The sequence below is a fragment of the Apteryx rowi genome, unplaced genomic scaffold, assembly GCF_003343035.1.
Source record: "Apteryx rowi isolate R43461 unplaced genomic scaffold, aptRow1 scaffold_556, whole genome shotgun sequence".
Lineage (NCBI taxonomy): Eukaryota > Metazoa > Chordata > Aves > Apterygiformes > Apterygidae > Apteryx > Apteryx rowi.
Genome location: NW_020450823.1, coordinates 134,941 through 155,148, shown reverse-complemented (window position 1 = coordinate 155,148; position 20,208 = coordinate 134,941). Strand labels below are relative to the sequence as shown.

The following is a 20,208-nucleotide window of genomic DNA, read 5'->3' as shown; positions in this document are numbered from 1 at the left end:
CCCGGCCCCAGCTGTGCGCGCTGCTGCGGGCGACGCGCTGCCGGTTGTGGCGCGGGCCGGGCTGGCCCCGCTAACGCCGTCAGGTGTCTCTGGGGTGAAGGAGGATCTAATGAAACGGCTGCTGTACAAAATGTGCTTAATAATATGTTACAGATCTCACGGATATGATATATATCACGGTACGTTCAGGAAGAGGCGTTCGAATAAGATGCATTCCCAGGTTGCTGCTCTCTTAAAATTTCATTTCCTAGACCCATAGGCAGAAAACCCAATTGTCAGGCTGTGTATCCTGCCTGTTGATGTGTGGCGGGAGCAGATGCTGGAAGTGAAGGTAGTTTTCTCTTGCAGCAGCATACACAACACTTGCGTAGAAACTCTCCTTGTGAGTTTAACTTGCTGGCAAAGCTGAAGCCTTTTTAGGTGTGTCGGCTGTGACAAGGTGTGGTGAACTAGTTGTGCGTAAATTGGAGTTTGTAATCATGATCATCTTACTCCCTTGTCTTGGTGGGAACTTCAGCTAAAGCTATAGCAGCTGCCTCAAATCTTGTAGGCAGCATTGCCTAAAGAAAGTCTTAAAATAGCTTAATTTGAAGAGTCCAACACCACAAGTGGAAACTATGTTGCCAGTGTAGTGTCTGGCATGACTGTCTCTAGTCAGCCAGGCAATGTCAGGAAGCATGGCATAATTAAGAAGTTATGGCCATTTCTTGAAGTGTTTGGGGAATGGACATCTGAGTTTAGTATAGTCTGCTTTGTGGAAAAAGGATAAAGGGAATGCAGGAGAACATCCTGCATGCATGACGTATAGGTGGGAAGTGTGAGCTCGAAGGGAACTAGTTCTAGGAGCAGGTGGGTTTTGTTGTTGTTGTCTTTCTTGCTTCTTCCCCGCCCCTCCCTCCATTTTTAAATTAATTTCCTCTAAGCTCTCTCCTTCATGGAGAAATGCAGTTTTTGTGTGTTTTCTACACCCATCCACCCTGCCATGTGGAGAAGTGAGATTAGAGCTGTGGGTTTAAAAAAAATAAAAATCCTTGTGCGGTCAATAGCAGTGCTGCACATGGGATGATTGTAGGTACAACGTTAATGGATAAAATACTCTGATCTCCTAAGCTAAAAATGGATTTCAGTCAAGTATAAGACAGATTCAGGCTACAGTTGAGGGAAATCAAGAGAACTTGCACAGGGAAATTTTACAAGGGCACAGAAAGTATTTCCATCCTAGAGTCACTTAACTTGAGATAGGTATTTGGAGAGAGGCAGAGGCAGGCAGAGGGAGAGCGCAAGAGAGCTCGTATTTGGAGGGAGATAACCAGATAGGAGGAAACCATCTAACAGCATACTGGATGAAAATTTTTGGATGCCATACATGTTGCAAACATGTCTTGATTTTAATTTAGAAGTTTATGTGAGGTGACACTAAAGCCACTTGGAGCACTTGAACTTGCAGCTGAATCAAGTGCTACCTTTGCTATAATCAATTTTCAAATACCAAGTCACTTAGGCAGTTTTAAGTGCATGCGTGTAATCCTGAAACATGAGAAAAACACAAGTAATCTGTGTAGCTTTTGATATTGTATGGCAGCTGTTGATCTCAGTGAGGTGCTAAACTTAACCTTGTTGAAACATGAGAAACCAGTTTGACCATGGAGCAGACCTGCTGCTGAAGACAGCCCTGAGGATGGAGGTGTTCCCTGAGCAAAGTGGCTGCTGCTCCCAGCAGCAGGAGTGCTGGCCTGCCTAGGGGCTGGCCATGTTAGCTTCTTAAACTGAACTAGAACATGGGTAAAAGGAAGAGAAAAAAAGAGGCCCTATAAGAGTAATTAAAGGAAAATCAATGCTTGTTCCTCGCTGAGTATCCTGACAAGCAGCTGCAAGCATCAATAGGCAATAAATGTAAAACATCTGGGATTAGTTATGGATAAGCGCATGTGTAGACCAGCTGTGACTTAACACTAGTAGTCCTTGACTTTTAGGGCTCATTACATGTATATATGTGTGTAGAGCAAGTGCTTTTCAGAAACTACTGAAGAGGAGTTTCAAGTGTGATTTTAAAGTGAACCTCATACCTCTACTTTATTCCTCTGTGGAGGATATCTTAGATTCTTTTAAACTATTAGGCCTCTGTGAACAGATTTTTAGAGAAGATAAGAAAAAAAAAAAAAGAAGAAAAAACTCTCTTGGAGCAGGCAGGAGCCTGGGCAGGGAACAACCCTACTAAGAAAGAAGGCTTTACCTCTTCACATGGGCAGGCTTTATACAGCATAGGAGATGTGAAATGTCAATAATTCCATGTAAATTGGGCAAAAGTGTCATGTCAGAGTGCAGTTCTGCACTTAAATTTGAAGACATGATCAGTGACTGTCTCATGGGCAGTTAGCCAGGGAACCCCTGTGAGAAGTAGTCCAGAGGTCTGAGTCTTGTCCTAGAGCCTACTCTGCAATGGTGACAGTGATATGTTTGGATTCAGTTCGCTGCCTGAAACAACAGAAGCCAAAAGATCCAGTGCACTTATGATTACATTTACACAGTACCCTTTTTTTAAAAATAAGTTGTTTTAAAAGGACAGCTGAACAGTCTGCTGCAAACCTGTGAGTGCTTACAGGTTGCATATTAGGTGGCATGTATTTGCTGTGTGCTTCCATCAAAGACTTGAGGGCAAAAGGAAGTGGGAAGAGCAGAAAAACTGGGTGTAGGAGGTTATTAAAATAAAAAGAAGGAAACCTTCAAAAAGTTGAAGCTGTATCCAAATAAGGAAAATAGAAAGAATCATAAATACTGACAGGCCAAATATAAAAATTCAATAAAGCATGCCAAAGGAAGAGCTTTAGAAGTAATTTGCAGAAATAATTCCAACTAATAAACCCCTCTTTGGACACACTAGAACCAGGAGGCTTGCCAGAGAGGCAGTAGTCAGTCCAGATGTAAAAGAGCATTAAGAGAGAAGTTCAGCAGAATTTTCTTTTTCTTGATGTGTCTGTGGAAGACGTTCGGGGAGAATTCTGTGCTGTGACATGTCTTTGACTTGGAGTCACTCACAGGCTTGAATTGACCTCTTGACAAGTAGGTCGTGACCCAACAGAAAATGGGGATAAACAACTTGCCAGGGTCACATGGTAGTTACTTGAGGACAGTGAAGGATGAAATACATTGATGAGGTAATGCCTTAGGCTTACCACCCACTTTGGCATCAGAGGAGTGTGGCAAACCTGATGCTGGGAGTGCAGAGCATGCATGCATGTCCGTTTTTGGTGGAGCGTTGGAGGTGGTGATGGGGCAAGGGCAGGTAGAGAGAGGTTCTCTCTCTCAATGGAGAGGACCAGCAGAGCTGACATGTGGGAGTGAACTGCATGGCCATCTATATTTCTACTTAATCTGGAAGAGCTTGGAAGAGTGAGGTAAGACTTCGCAGAGGTAGCAGGCATTCTTCAAAACAATAAAGATGAGTGCATAGTAAAATAGCAGGACTCAAAGAGGTTGTGTGACAAAACAGAACCTGAAATCCATTCTTGGTAGAAGTCAAGTGATGTGCATGGGGGGTAGGAAGAGGAAACAGTCTAGAGTTACAACATGGTGGGCTCACAGGCAACCACTGCAACAGAAGGATGAAGTCTTGGGAGGAAGAGACTTATGATAAGGCTACTCCTTGGTAACCTTAGGAGAAGGGGGGAGGGGGTGCTGCTGGTAGGCCCATAGACTGTGTTAGAATGGGAGCTAGTGTGTCACTAGTGTGACTTTCTCTCAAACTTTCAGATCTCCAGAGCTTTGACTAAAATGTACTTGTTGCCTGAACAGAGGGTAGGGGGAATTTGCCATTTAGTAGCTGGAAGTGCTTGTCATGCCTCTGAAAGTGTGCTGTAACCAGTGCACTTGCATGGAGTTTTTTTTGCTTACATATGCTTACGGTTTTACTGTGGCAGTTAAATAGTTCAGTAAGTTATATATGCCCGGTCACCCTGGCTCAAAGGTATAAGAGTGATGAGTGACTGTACTTTCCCTTCAATTAGAGAAAATGACTGCAAATACCCAACTTCTCACTGCTGCCGTGCTTTTTTTGTGGCTGCTGTGTGTATCTCTCCAGTTGGGAGTACAGCTGCTCTGTACTTACGGTTTTTCTTTTTGCTGTGCTGGCCTTGTCTTTGGTCTGATCCGTACCATTTGTACCAGTTCAGAATTTCTTGTAAGACTTGTGTAGAACTAACATAAAGACCCCCCCACACACACACCACCACCACCACCCAATCAGGCCAGCTTGAGTCTGGCCAGAAGTCAGTGAAGACATTCAAATATGTGCCTTAAGCCTGAGTGGTCCAGTAGCCGTAGCAAAGTTGGTTTTGAATAATCTTGATGTGAGCACATGCTCGAATGACTTGAGTTGTATGAATTTGCTACCTTTAGTTGAGCGTTAAACTTAAATGCCAGTTTTTCCCCTATGAATTTTGTGCAATTCAAAGATATCTGCTGTTAATGTTTACAATTTAATATTTTATAACCAAAAAAGTGCAGTAGCACACAGTCAAAGTTTACATTGAGGATGTATAAGCACTAATTTTCTTGGTCTTGTAAAGGACCAAGTGTAAACTGTTAGGCAACTATCTTGTCCAGGCTCTCCACTCTGAGTGCTTCAGAGTTTGTGTTTTATATAAACAAATGCATTTGCTGTGGGAGTTCCTGTTAAAGTAAGATTAATAAGGTTAGGCCTGGAGGGCTCTTTTCTTTCTCTAACTCAAAGATACTTGGGACTTGTTCTGAGCCAGAATCTCATCTGTTTGTGCTGTACCAGGAACAGCCAGCAGCAATTCAGCATTCTGATTTCCTCAGAGGATATTCCTGCTCAAGCAGAGACAATGACTTGCTGCATGGATAGGGAAATGTGTGTGTGTTTCTGTGTATATGTGCACATATGTATGTGTACACACGTACAAAAGTCACTTTTGCTTTCTGCAGTCAACTGATTTAGTTACTGAGTACAATGTATGAATCAAAATGCCACTTATATTCATCTTAACAGCATTTACACAAGTTAAAATACATAAAGTCAGACATGGAGCTGGAGAATGAAGCCTTGAGAAACTTTATGTGAAGCTGCTTATGTTATAGCAGTATTAACTCTTATTTGCAATTTAAATTGTGAATACAGTGGATTTCCTTCTGAATAGGAACTTGTATGAAATGGGCACTGGCCTTGGCTGTAGTTCAGGAATTCCCTGTAATGCTGTTCCTACTGTACTAGAACACCATTTTATTACAATAAATGCTATGACATTAATTTAGCCCACAACATTTTTGAAGCTGGCTTAAGCAGAAAGAAAATACTTCCTTTCCAATCTACTCTTTTTTTTTGAAGAAGAAGTTGTTGTTTGGAAATTGCTGCAGCTTCTTATATAATTGCTAGAACTTGCTGCACATCAGACTTCTAAGAAAAACTTTCCTAACAGAAAACCTCTATGGCTATGGATAGTACTAATGCTATAATTAAGAGGGTTTTTTTTAAGGTGATGTTAAGCCTCATCTGTGCTTACTGTTTACAGACTTCTTTTAAAGAGTACCAAGTAGCAGGACAGACAGTTCCTTACTGCTCCTAATGCTCTCAATTTCTTTGCCTGTGTGCTTTGCAATGTTTTTTTTTTATTTGGTCCTGGCTTTGTTCATATGCTGCGAGGAAAGTTCATTGTCAGGTTTATGCAATGGAAGATCTGAGTCAAACATTTTGCTGAAGTTCTTGCCTCATCATGAGATGAAGAGGATACTAGTTTTTTCTGTGTACACTTGGCACGCACTGGGTAAAACTGACACAAGTAATAGTCATGTAGAGCTTGAAGATGTACACCACCACCACCCCAAAAAAAATATGTATATATCAATGACATTCTGTTAAATGCAGTGTTAAACTGACTGCATTGAAATAGTTTTTTTTCCTGTGGGTTTGTTGTTTTGTTTTTTGGGGGGGTCTGTCTGTTTTCTCTCCCCCCAACTCCAGCATGTTTCCACATGCTGACTTACCTTCTCTTAGGGGTAACTCCACAAACTTGATATAAATTGTGTATACGTTTGGCCTGAATGCACTTAGAGCTTTCTGAGCAAAGGCTTTCACAGGCTTTGGTCTGTATGTCAAGAGTTCTTGTGGCAGCTCTTGTTTCTTCTCTCTCCCTGCCTCCACACTGAGAAAGGGCTGGTAAGGACCCAGTTGGTGCTTTCTGGAGGTCTCCCATCCCTGAGCCTTACTAGCCACCTATAAGGACTTGCTAACTACTTGGTCTCTTGAAAGGAGGTTCTCTAGATGAAAAGGTAATATGCTGTCAAGTGTCTGCAGCAAGCGAAGTGCTGTGGCTGGGTATAGCTTTCAAACGCTGTCCGGGATTCATGCTATCTCAGGACCAATGGAAGTGACAAGTTCAGAAGGGTCTCAGTGTGTTAGAATGCCTTGCAAAATAGCAATTAAACTCAAAATAAACTTTCCCACTTCCTAAAGTGGTGTCAAGTATTTCTGTTTCATGGGATATGTTAATAAGACTTAAGGTTCCTGGTCTGAACAGTGCATGTGGTACTTCTTAATGTGTTTTTACATCAGTATCACTAAATCTAACGACTCCCTGTGAAAGCTTCCTGCTAGAAGACTGTATCTGTGAAACCTGAGGTGTTTTAAAAAAAAAAAAAAAAAAAAAAAAAGTGGAAATAGCTTGATTGAGTGCCCTCAGTGACTGAATGCTCCAAGTTTATACTTTAACAAAATACAATGGGAAGAGGAAGGGAGGGTATTCTGTGTACCTTCTGCTCAAAGATAGTTCTGAAAAGGCATTTGTTGGCACGAGGCTGCATGGGGACAGGAACACAAGTCCTGCGCAGGAGTCTTCACAAGTGAAGGTACAGGGCTGGGTAAAGAAGGGATGAGGACCAAGAAGGTCCATTTTCCTGTCTCAACAGGCAGAAAGACACATGCAGGAGTAGAACCTCTGAGGCAACGGAGGGGTGCTTGCATGTGATGCAAACAAATGACAAGAAGCTGTATAGGACTGAAGAACAATGGGAATTTTCTCCTTTTTTAGAATCTACCTGCTTCAGCTGTAGAATTGACATGAGTCAAGCAGAAATAAGCTGGGAGCTTTAAGATGCTTAGCAATGTTTAGAGAAAATAGATGGAAGCTGAGTAGTTGTCTCTGCTCAAGCTTTCTATTCCTTAGATACTATGGGGTGATGCTATTCCCTGAGTGTGACTACTACAGATTTTTTCAGAGACAGTGAGTATCACCTTAGCTTCAAATTTTGGGCAGACTGATTGGAACGGGTGTGGTTTTTTTGAGTTCCCTTGCCAATACTTGTTCCTACAGCAACATCTTTTTTACCTAGCTTAAAAGTACATGAACCTCTGACTTAGTTGTGTAGGTTTTCACACATAAAAGCAAAGTGACAGACTGGCTTCAGAAAAAGAGTAAAACTGGCTCTTTTTCTGATACCTTTCCTTCAACAAGGGTAGATCTACTTTAAAATACCCATTATTACTTGACTCTAACAAAACAGAAAATTGGTCTGTTGAATTGGGAAAATTATATCCAATAGATTGGGTAAAAGCGTCATCTTCAGAGAGGTTTGATATTGGCACTAGTGTTTCTGCTGCCAAGCTGCCTGGGTGGTAGTGGCAGGGGGGACCTGAACCCTTTTTTGCATGGAAAAAACAACACAAAGGTATGTGTTTTTGTTTTTTAAACTTGCATATCATAAGGGACCTGTATTAGGTATGTCAGCTCTTCCTAGTGTTAACCAACAATATCAAGCTTCTTTCTCAGAAAAATGGTTAATAGATCCTTCTGCTTTGCTTGGACTTGCAAGATTATCAGCATTTTGTAGTGTAGATTGGAACTTCTTCAGAATTTGAGTGGTGTGACCTTTAAAGGCCTGGTAGGGGATCAACTCTAAGTCTTAGTTTTGAGCTCTCTGATCAAAAACATTGAAGCTTGTCAAACTAGAGAAATATGTAGCTGTATACAGCCAAGCATGCCAAGACTCTTTGCTTCACAATTCATGAAATCTTAACCAAATGAAAAACTATAGGCTCCTTCTCCTCATGCTTCTGATCGGGAAGCCTACGAAAGCTGGAGGCAGGTCAGTGACTTCAGAAACTCAGGCTGTAGGAGAGTTTTAAATATTGTTTGACTTGAGCATAAGCTAGAAGATGTTAAAATCTCCCCCTACCTCCCCAAGACCAAGCCATTCCTTTTTTTGTGATGCCGTACCAGTGACTGCTAGGTAGAGCAGCAGCTCTTCCTTCTGCCTCTGGCCTTCCTATACCTGTCTGTTCCCCTTGGGCGCAGCTGCAGCACAGTAAGTTGAATTTAATATGCTGTTATGACATGTGTTGTGCTACGTCAGGGTTCTTCAGCAAAAGTTATTTTGTCAGCATGGTTTTAACAAGGATAGCTGTAGGTATGTGCAGGCTTTGTTCTCACTCTGTGCTTTGTGAGTAAGCCTGTGCCTACATGTACATGACACTGTTAACAGTGTCTTTTCCATAGGTCTGGAAACCTTTTTTTGGGTTTGGCTCTTCATGCATTATGTATCATTTCATCTTTTTGCCAACATAAACCCTGCAGCTCCTCTTTGAGATGGGCTTGGAAATCAGGTGCTTGTTATACCAGTAATGCTGGTTTCTCTGGCACAGCTAACTGCATGAATCTGCCCTCTTGCTTTTCCTTGCTGATACCTGAGCTGTTTATAACACTTTAAGAGGCTTCTTTCTGAGAAACTGCAAGACATATCTTGCCTTACCCGCCCCCCCCATCCCTTAATCCTATTTTTGTCTTCCAACTCTCCTTATTTTTGGAGAGCAAGGCTAGGGAATTAGAGAATATATGTCCATGACAACAACATGTGCCCCCTCCCTCGGTAAATGCAAACATTCCTGTAGCATAGGGAAAGGGCTCTTATGCTTCCCTTGGGGAGTGTGGAGCCAGAGGAATTGGGCTGATGTCTAAAGAATACACTTACACATATATTCTCTGGGAATTCTTTCCATAGTCTTACTGAAAACTGGCATTTTAAAGTAAACACTTTCAAGTTTCTTGGAGACAAATCAAGAATGCTGCTCCCTTCTAGAAGGAACCTCTCCTTCCTCTCAAAGATAAGGTGGTGTTTTTTCTTTCCATGCATGCTTAGCCAACCAAAGCTCCAGATTTTCTAAGCTTTAAGCTTATCGCTTTCTCTCTGTCTCGTCTCTTTTTTAAATTATATTTGTAATGTCTGCTGCTATATGCATGGTATTTCTGTCCTTATCTCATTTCATGGAGCTTTTCTTCTGATAGTTAAAGGATGCTCAGTGGGAAGCAAGAGCTGAAAAGCATACCCTTCCTAGTTGCTTGCTTTGTCCTGTACACAAGCAAACCCCAGTTCTTCTGTTTCTTAAATGGGGAGAATTGGGCTTCCCAGTGTCAGCTCAAAGCAAACTGCTAGCATTTGCCTTACAAGAGTGCCATTCCTTCTTTCTTGCAACACCTCTCCGATGCCTCCTGCCAGACATTGCATCCAGAAGCTAGTAACACTCGGTAATGATTTGCCACAAACACAGGCCCCTATCTTAAAAGGATCCTCAAGACACATAGGCAGAGGCAATAATACAGTAAAGCTAAATATTATCTAAAATTTGATTGCTTTATTTCAGATCAGCTTATTTCAGCTGCCTGTATTTTCTGCTTCGTGTTGGTTTGGTAACTTACCCTGTTGGTTTATCCTGTTTTGCAAGCAGGAGCACTTGCTCTATACACTGTACTGCAGTACACTGAACTCTGTTAGTCTGTTTAATGCTATAAAACTTCTAGCTGGCCATACAATACCTAGCAACACACTTTTGCTTACATTAAGCCCATCCTTCAGTGTGAAGATGTGAGACTAAACCATGTGATGTCATGGCAATCATTCAGGCTAAAACAATGGCTGGAGGAGTCAGTGGAAAATACTGGCACTTGGGCAGTTATATAAACCTGGGGTATTTTTGGTAAAGAATAGGAATGGCATTGTCCATGTGTGCTGTAGCTTAATCTGTAAATGGATCTGTCAACAAGATGCATTATGTCCAGAACTAAGTTTGTTCTTGTTTTGGTATACCTCTCCTTTTATGCTGGTTTGTTGTCTGTCACCACATTTTTAAATAACAGAGCCGTATCCTGTGACTACTTGTGAGGCTGTTGTTAATGCAGTGGTGACTGTATTAATTGGCTATTATTTAATGAGGTTTACTTGTCCTTGCAGCTTGCAGGAACAGCAGTTCTTGCGATTGGGCTATGGCTCCGGTTCGATTCCCAGACCAAAAGCATCTTTGATTTGGAATCCAACAACACGACGTTCTACACAGGTGAGCTGGGAGCAAGGTGCACCGAGCCATGGGTTGTGCTTTGGCTTCCTCGCTGCTTGTCAGCCTTTGTCTTCCTGAGGACCAAATGGGCTGCATAGTCTCAGTTAAGCAGAAGGCAGGGAGCAGCCTCCTTGGGCTGGTGCAGTGAGCCGACCCATGTTTTGAGCTCTAATACTAACGGAAACAGTATCAAATAAGCATTGTTTGGGCTAACCTTACTTGGAAACACTGTTGGTAAGCGTTTTGTCATCGTCGGGACTCCCGGTAAACAGGGTGCACATCACTTCCTGACACTTTCTCACAGATATGAATCAGTAAAGTCTCCCTCTAAAATAAATGAATAGTCATGAATGACATCAAGAACTATTTTTTTTTTCTAAAATGACTGACAACTTACACAAACTCTGTATCCTCTCATGTCTTAAAAGGAACGTGTACAATCTTCTATCTCTAATAGCCCAATGTATACTATTTTATACTAGAAATGCTGAAAAGGATGCACAATATTTTGGTCTCTATAAGCAACTATTACAGGCAGCCTAGATCAATGTAGCTTTAGTTAGGCTATGTAGAAATTAGTCCTCAAAATTTTGTGATCTCCAAGATCATAGTCTGGGCTTTCTGTAGGCAAAGCCTGGGATAGCTTGATTGGACTTATAATTAGGCAATAAACATGCATGTTTTCACTTTGTCCTAATGTCTGAGGATAAATCTGATGCAGTTAGATCAAAATATTACAGGTAAGAGTTCCTATAACCGCTTTTAAGCTTGGACAGGGGAACATAAACTCGTCTAGTCATTATCATCTGCAGATGCTCAACCCTTTTTGAAACTGAGTAGCTGAACTTAAATAATGTCTCTAACAATCAGGAATGAAGCATATCCAAATATGTATCTTTATCATGTATGTTTGTCATTTTAGATTTGGGCAATCATTATTTGTGTATATTTTGCATCGCTGCAGCTCCTGAATTTGCCATGTCCCATGTGTTATGTCATTTGTTAGCTGCCCGCAGCACAGTTAAGCTTGTCTCTTTCATTTGCTATGAAAACTTTATCTCTTGTGGTGGGTTGCATGAGCTGTCCTGACATCCCAATGGGTGTATGAAGGGTCAGCAGAGACTGGTAGGGCGTGGAGGTAGGTGTAACTCGTGTGACAGCTGTTGGGCACCCAGGTGGCTTATGCTGTTGGGGAATCATGTTAGAAAGCCCAAGACAGGCCTGTTGGAGGCTGTGGTTTTGAACACCAAGATGCTTGTGCCTCTGCATGCAGACCGCCTGTCTGCAAGGAAGCTTGTTCCACCTGTGGTGTGCTGGCGTGATAGTAAACTGGGATCTTCTCGCAGGCACCTAGAAGATTTCCAGATGCTTCTGTCTGGACTTTGAAAGGGGAACAGAAAGCTAAACTTAGCAACTGAGCTGACTATTTAGCAAGTCTAATTTTGAATAGTCTGAGACAACTCTTTCACTTCCTAAAAGATACAAAACTTCTGTGACCCGATACTTAAACTGCTGGCTGAATGCAGCAATAGAATAAAACAAAGTTCAACTGCAGAAGTTTCATATATGTTTGAGGTGTGGTGGGGTTTTTTTGTTGTTTTTTTTTTTTTTCTTTTAAGAGAGAGATTTAACTGGAATTACTGAGTTACTGGTTTGACATCATAAAATGTTTTTATGGGAGTACTAACTGGTGCAGTAGTTCTCAATAGGAAGTTAAATAGCAGAATCTGTTAATTTGCACCTAAATATGAAACAAGTTGCACCAAAAGCTTTCTGTACTACTTAAAATAAACTTTATTTAAAAAAGGGGTTCTGATGGACTCTTATTTCAAAATGAAAAAAACTTAAGCTGAGGTAAAAAAAAATAAATGCTGCAATTTCCTGCTGATAATAAGTGTCAAGGCTTAATCACTTGCATATGCTTAACTAAATGCATGTTTATTTTGGCAGCTAATATTTATCAGTTCACACCCAGAAAATATTTGCCAGTGCTTATGTATGGCTTTCTCTAAGTAGGATTGATTGGGACTCTCCCAAGGCCAGACCTCGATCTCTGTCCTATAGTGATATAGATGTTGAGCTAGTTCTGTGTGCTTCGTGCTCATGGTTTCTGCCTCATGTTCTTTGTCTCATGTTTCACCACCCCAATAAAACTTGCCAGTTTTCCTTTGCGACTTGCATTGTCCTAGCTATCTCTTGCTGCTCTTGCTGGCTAATGGCTGAGCAGCTGTAATTCCTAAGCTGGTAGTGCCTAAGGTTTGGAGGAGAGGTTTGGGCATAAATGGAGTCTTCTAGCCCAGAACTGCTTGCCCTCTGCTCTCCAGCACACCCACCGCCTACATTGTGGGCAGCACAGATTTGGTCTGAGGAGGTGTCTGCTTTCAAAGAGGCCAAATGCTGGATGTCTTCTACTTGGAGAGGTTGCCAATTAGGAGCTGAAGCATAGCCTTGTATCGCAAAGGCTGGTGGAATAATTTGGTATTTCCTTATGGAAAAGCAGGGTGTTAAAGTGCTCAAAGCCTTATGACAGATGATTGTGATGCCTCTTAATACACATTCTCTCGATATTCATGCACTTCAAGGATCCTAGTATATTGATAAATCACTGGTTTCGGCTGTCTAACTAACGTTCTTCATTTTAAAACTAACTTGTAAATTAGGCTGTGACCCAGTTCTAAAGTTTGTTTTACAGTCTGACTCAAAGATAGCTTTATATATCTTGCCCATTTCATAAAACTTGTGAAACTGCAGTAAGGGTACACATATTACCTGTCATAACTTCAAGTTTTTATTTATCAGTGATTCTTCCTGCAAGTTTTGAGATGCATTTGCTTTCAAAATTAAACTTAAACCTTGACAAAAGTCACAAATTTCTGTGGAGCAACTAATCTTTTACCTTCCTGTTTTCCCCTTCTTCCCTAGGAGTTTACATTCTAATTGGAGCTGGTGCACTCATGATGTTAGTTGGTTTCTTGGGATGCTGTGGTGCACTGCAGGAATCGCAGTGTATGCTTGGCCTGGTAAGTGTTCAGAATTTTTTTTTTTTAATTTATTTTTTAGCAGCATGCTAGGAAGGAAAATATTGTTTATGCAGTTAAAGGGTAGCAGATGCTGATTGTTTTGGCTATAATGTGTTACCTCACGGTAACCTACATAATGCAAAAAAGTAAAATAATGAAACTTAATTTCTGTTTCTGATACTGAGTCCAAATGAGTATGTTGTATTTGAACACATAAAGACTCCTGAGATTTAGTGACATACCCAGACATTCAAGTACCAAGACTCTGGCAGTGTGTGTGAATGCAGAACTAGAATGTTGATAAGACTATTGATAATTGTCTAACTGATGAGACTAAATGAATAGCTTTGATTAATTCATCCTGAATTCTGAATGCTGTGCAATCTTTAAATTTAATACAGACAGCTGAATTTTACCCATGATTTAAGTGAGACTGGAACTGTGGTATTTGGTCTTTGAGACAGCAAGCTTCTACTGTTGCTAGTTGCAGGGTGAGCTCTTCTACTTGACAACTGCTCTCCAAACCCATTGCTGAAGAGTACCCTCCTTGTTTGCAGAGCGGAGGGGCTAGTGAAGTTTGCTGAGTATGCGCACATCTGGTGGAGCTACTCATCCAAATAACCAGGAGCCTTGGTTAATAACAAACTGCTGCTGGAACTGGCTGAAGAGTAATTCCCCTCCTGCGTCATGGAAGAAGTTCATTTCATGCAATTCTTGCAAAACACTGCCGCTGGCCCTTTGTTAGAATTCTGACTCCTTTTAAAGTGGCTTTAAATCGTAGTGGTGGTTTGGACCTCATAGTCAGTTAAACACATAGGTGACACTTCTATTTCTGTTTATGGGAGACACAACAGAGAAGTGACCATTAGTTCTTAGGGAGTTGGTGGAATGCTAGGGATTAAGTAATAGCTCCTAGAATAACAGGAGTGACAAATTTGAGGAAAGAGCAAGTTACTCTTGTGGGCAACTTCAAAGTCTTTGGTAACAGATAATTAGTTTTAATTAACACTGATCAAAAAGGAGAGCTTCTCCTTGGAAAACATTACCCAGGCTTTCCAACGCTCCCAGGAGGAAGTGCTGACCCAGTGCAGTATGTACCGTTTCCTTATTTTTGCCCGTGTTTCAGATCTTCGCCTGAAACTTGCCTGCATGATGGTTCCCACAACACAGAACGCTGGGGACTGGACAAATCTGCAGCGTGCATGTCTGCTGCTGTTGCGTGGAGCTAGAGTTGTGGTTAATGGCATGGTCTTTCTCTTCTAGTTCTTTGTCTTCCTCTTTGTGATTTTTGCCCTTGAAATTGCTGCTGCCATCTGGGGATTTGCAAATAAGGAGAAGGTAGGTCGCTTTAATAAAAAAATAAAAAAATAAAAATAATTAAAAATCTTCTTCTCTCAGAGACATCCAAAATAGCTGAATGTCCTTCATTCAAAAGATTACATCTATTAGTTTGTCTGACCATTTCACTGTCTTAGCTTTTAAATACAAAGATTCTTCCCAAAGCTGCAGGTTTTAAACTGCAGTGCAGTTTTTTCTTTTACTCTGGGCTTTGCCTGCTTCTCATTAAAGTCAGCAGGACTGTGTGCCTACAGAAACTTAGCAGCTTGCTGAAAACTATTCCAGAACTAGTCAAATCTCTAATATCCAGATAATTTGGGGGAGGAATAAGAAGACACATTCTAGCCAAATAATGCAAGAAATAAGCTGTCTCTAAGCATATGAAATGAGACTATAGCAGAGGGTAGGACCCAAGATGCTTTTGCATGCAGAGACCACCCCCAGGCAGTACCTGCCTGAGCTGTTAAGTGAAGCAGGCCATTGGATGAGGCTTTACTCTTTCTAGATATGAGCTGGTTAATGCAGCTTCAGGTTGAATGTTTTCACATCTAAAATGCAGCTGATCTGTGCTATCTGCTCACAAGCTTAGGTACTTTTGAGGTTTAAGTCCACGTTTTCTACCCCTCAATTGCTAACACGGACACTTTCCAAATACATTTTTGTTGCCATGCATTTCCAAAAGGTTTTCACAATAAATGGGTTTTTTTGAGCAGTCAAGACAAGTCATCCTGTTTAAAAATAGGGTGCTACTTAATGATCAGGATCAGGGCTTGCTTTGCTTGTTGCCTATAACAGGGGAATATAGCTATTGCTGAGGTACCAAAATGAGTAGGAATTATTTTTGTGTAACCAGTGGGCAGACTTAGTTTTCTAACTCCTCCTAGAAGCTCTAAGCTGGGAAAGGAAATTCTGAAGTTTATCTGTTCAGGTTTGTCTTTTAAGGTGAGTATACCTGTTAGGCTCCCCTGTTCCAGATGAGAAGTGTTGTCCATGCTCTATTACCACTCTCTTTTTCTCTGTGTCAAAGAATGGGTATTGTAGGTTGCAGCAGTTTTAATGACTCATCCCAAACAAGTTTTCCATAAGTAATATTGATCAAAGTAAAATAATAATAGAAGCTAACTCTCTGCTATCTTGTAGGTTATTGAAGAGCTAAAAGAATTCTACATGGAAAGCTATGAAAAGAGGTCTCAAGTAGCTGCCAGGGAAACCCTGAAAGCATTTCAGTTAGCTGTAAGTATGTGGTTCTACTTGGTTCTTGAACTGGACAGTAATGCAATTTGTTCACGTTGTTCTCCATGACGCCCTGTCTCCTGTGCAAATCTAGAACCTTACTAACTAGAAGAAACCAAACTTAGGAACAAATTGCAGGGAAGACACCCTTTTATTTTTTTTTTCTTTTCTCTTCTCTACCCTGTTCATCTCTTCTCTTCCCTTTTCTTTTTTTTCTTTTCTCTTCTCTACCCTGTTCTCTCCTCTTCTCTACCCTGTTCTCTCCTCTTCTCTACCCTGTTCTCTCCTCTTCTCTACCCTGTTCTCTCCTCTTCTCTACCCTGTTCTCTCTTTGTACAGCATTAGTGAACTCAGTATAGCTCTTTGTCCCTTTTGAACCTTTGAAATATATATTTTAAAAAAAAAGTGTCGTTTGGTTGTTTTTTTTTTTCCCCTCCTCCCCTAAAGGGAACTTAATAACAAGCTGAGAAACTCAAGTTCAGTGGCATTGATCTAGAGGCACTATGTGTGCATAGCTTTTGTAAGGAGTTCATTCATCTTTGCATTTATAAAGAACATAAGCTGTGACCCAAACTAGTGCATCTCTTCAGTGAGATCTAGCTCTTACTTTCAGAATCTTGTCCTTCAGTGCGATAAATGCTTTTTAAAATTGGTTCTGTAGCAGTCAAGTTGGTGGGACTTCTAAGCAAACTTGCATATGGTCTGTAGTCTGTTTCTCTCTCTCTTTTTGCCAAATACAAAGCAAAAATAGGGATTATTTGACTTGGTTCTGTTTTCTCTTGTAGCTGAACTGTTGTGGTATTACAGGAAGTCTTGAGCAGCAGTTCGTGGACACCTGTCCTAAGAAGACCTTGCTTGAGTCATTCACTATAAAGGTAAAGCATCATTTAATTCACTGAAAGCTCTGCCCAACATCCATATGTGGAAGAGTAGAGTGAGCAGCTTGCTCCTGAATGTACCCTCCCAGTCCGTGGAGAATTCCTCCATCGCATTACTTGGCAACCTGTCTGTACGATCAGCGCAGCAGTGGGGAATCCACATGTTGTTACTGTGGATCAACAGGTAACCAGGGCACTGAATTTGCGCACAGAATGTGTAGTCCTTGTGTCATTAAATTGAGTGGAATAACAGATTTTCCTAAGGTCAAAACTTCACCTAAAATGCCAAAGAGTTCAGTTCTTACTGCTGTGCTCCCATCACCAATTGCCTTCCATAGTGCTATACCAGAGCCATCACCTCCTCCTTGGTTAGAGGGAGATTGAGCACACACGGGGCAGAATAGGTCTGAAGTTTTAGTGAGAAATCTCTCCTGCTGAAAGGGAGGGAGGTAAGGAAGGGGTGGCTGCTTCTTAGATGAGAAAGTGACTATGAAGCCAGTGCCCTGACTTTGATTCTCCTGATGAAATATTGTCATTAAAGTGCCTGTATGCCACAAATACAAGGGACACTATATAGTTCTTCACTGTCCTTTTCCTGTAGTTCTTGCTATGGTTTTCTGCCCTAACTGATGTTCCAAGAGAGGGTTTTTTGGTTTTGTGGGTTGTTCAGTGGTTTTCCCCTTCTCTTAAACCTGTTTTGGTGATATCTGTTTATTGGCTAGTTATGTGCCGTATTCAGTAACTTGCATAAAAATTAAAACTACTACAATGTAGAGTTTCAGTTAACGATTTAAATTTCACATCCTTATTTGTGCTATTCCTCTCACTGTAGATGACTTTGTGCCTTTAAATATTACTTGACCAAGTGAAAAATGTCAATCAGTATTCAGACTGTATCTTTAATCCTAACCGTACAATCTGTCTGCTGTCAGTTGGACTACATGAAAATAATTGAGTCAGCATGCAGGTTTAGTTGTTTTTATTCTACTAAAGTGTGTGTTTTAACTTCTTTTGTTGACTTTATCTTGCAAAGTGTTTGGCCTAGTCCAAACTGTAGAAAAAAGCTAGGAAGGCTGTAAGATTAAAAGGACATCATGGTGTGACTGATCTATATGCTTTTGTAAGTAGTCATACTGTATTAATATTCTAGTTAAACTCATCCATTCCCTGCTAATACATCCCCATAATCGCAGACTTGGTCTTTCCTTCTGGACTGGATAAGGAGTGAATAAAGAAAAAGGTGGGCTTGCAGCAGCTCATGGTGCTCCAATGCTGGGATAAGTAGGACAGGAGTTGGGATCAGACTTTGACCAGATACTAGGCTCTTAAAGACTTATATACTTCAGTATAAGTTCCTGGTTATTTTCTTGGCAACTATACATCTCTGCTAGTGAAAGGGCTGCACCATTTTTCTTTAGTTTTAATAGTAATTCATTGCCCTGAGAACTTTAAACTGGCACCACTATGAATCTGCACGCAGCCTAGCACTTAGGCATACAGCTTGATTAACTCCTCTATTTCCCATATACCATGTGTTCACTAGGTGTCCACAAAATTCCAATAGCAGCTGGAAATGTCAAGATCCTCCTCAAGCCTATTTGAGGAGGGCTGTGCAATGCAGCAGCTAAAACACTGACTGCCATTCATAACAGGGCAGTGTTGGTGCTACCACTGTTGGTCCTGAGTTACCTGGTAAGCTGTAGGTGTTGAGAAGGAATACTGATATAGCCAACGTGCATTTAAGAGGCTTAACTATTTAAAGAATAGATTTAAACTTACAGTAGAAATGAAGCTGGTAGATAACTTTCCTGTCTCTTTTTAAAGATGTGAAAATAAAAGCCAGTTCAAAACAACTTTCAAATGGGTGAGTCTCTTGTACAGGCAGACTTGGTCAAAGGCATATCATCAGTTGGCAGACTTGAGCTCCAGCAAGCAAGCCGCAGCAAGCAAGCCCAAATACGTCTCTTGCATACATCTGAAATGCTAATGAGCAGTCTGTTTCTTTTCAGTCATGCCCTGAAGCCATTGATGATGTCTTTAATTCCAAATTGAATGTGATTGGGGCAGTTGGCCTTGGCATTGCCGTAATAATGGTGAGTTTGCAGACGATTTGGAGAGTAGCTGTATTGCTAAGGGTACTTATTGAAAGCGCAGGTCCATATTAAACCCAGTGCCTGATGCTGCAATCCCACTCCGCTGGGGACAAGTACCAGCAGGATCAGGGTGTGTGCGGTGGGACCCGGAGGCAGCACAGAGGGTGGTGCGTCTTGTACCTCCCTGCTCTTGATTTGGATCAGGATTTGACTCCTTGTAATTTTAACAGTGGTTAAGTTGTATTGGTAGTAGATATAGGGCTAAGATCTACTGGTCATGTTACCAGCCCTCTTCTTAATCCCAGTATCTCTCAGGGATCCTTGCCTTTGTTTCTTACAACAATTAAAGACTGCTAGAAAAATTAAGTGTTGGCAAGAAAATTTCTGCTAGTTCATTGGCCCTTCTAGAGGGCAGATGGGGCTATAGTGTGACATCGATGCAAAGAAGCAAGGAAGAGCAAAGCTTTCTTGGAAGATTGAGTGGTGTCTAGCTGATCTGTTTTGGACCGCTGAGGGTGGAGAGGGTTGGTGAAAATGGCCTGTAAACTTTTGTTGTTGTTTTGGGAGGGTGGGGGGAGAACTGGGAAGATGAACTGCAGAATAAAATATTATATGGCCTTTGGGCCAGAAAGAGCAGTTACTTTCCCTCATGGTGGTGGGAGGATATGCTTTTGTCCTCCTCCTAATGAGTTTGCTCTCTTTACAGATATTCGGCATGATATTCAGCATGATTCTTTGCTGTGCTATCCGCAAAAACAGAGAAATGGTCTAAAGAGGGAGGAGGAAAAAAAAAGACCTCTGCACTATAAAATCTTTGTCATTAACTTTAGCATTCTCAAAGCATTTCTAAAAAGTTATATATTTGTTACCGTTTTAATGCTTTATTTGGTACTGATGTAGGTTTGCTTTTTATGTTATAGGTTAAAATGATAAAGGTATTATCTGACTCAAGACAAATACTGTACATAAACTATCTGACTTTCTTGAAACTTATATAATTTGGATGTAATTTATGTTGGAGACAATTTGATACTTAATAAAGAGTAAGACGTATTGTATGTTTGTAGGGGGAGGAAGTTTTACTATACTTGTTAACAGTCATACTGTGTATTTAATGTTTATTACCAAGTTGAACTTGCATAACACAGGTATGTGTTAAATCACCAGGGTACCGTAAAGCAGGGAAAAACTTGCACATCAGCACCATATTTGTAGGGAAGCATGGAGAGAAGGAGGGATGTGGGGGGGACACCCAAACATGGAAGAAGCTCTTTATGGCCTGCATGTTAGGGAAACTGTAAGTGGAG

The 20,208-nt window shown here is 41.1% G+C and overlaps 1 protein-coding gene across 2 annotated transcripts in view; it reads left to right on the top strand.

The window, feature by feature from the left end:
* The window catches only part of CD9 (CD9 molecule), a 20,926-nt gene extending 973 nt beyond the window's left edge, over window positions 1-19,953 (top strand). Inside the window, exons 2-8 of one of the 2 annotated variants that reach the window (XM_026081616.1) lie at window positions 10,237-10,339; window positions 13,262-13,359; window positions 14,623-14,697; window positions 15,838-15,930; window positions 16,716-16,805; window positions 18,818-18,901; window positions 19,608-19,953. In XM_026081616.1, the coding sequence (XP_025937401.1) occupies window positions 10,237-10,339; window positions 13,262-13,359; window positions 14,623-14,697; window positions 15,838-15,930; window positions 16,716-16,805; window positions 18,818-18,901; window positions 19,608-19,673 (609 nt within the window). In that variant the 3' untranslated portion in view covers window positions 19,674-19,953. The remainder of the gene's footprint in view (window positions 1-10,236; window positions 10,340-13,261; window positions 13,360-14,622; window positions 14,698-15,837; window positions 15,931-16,715; window positions 16,806-18,817; window positions 18,902-19,607) is intronic. The other variant, XM_026081617.1, reaches the window with a different exon arrangement.
* The last annotated feature ends 255 nt before the right edge of the window (window positions 19,954-20,208 follow it).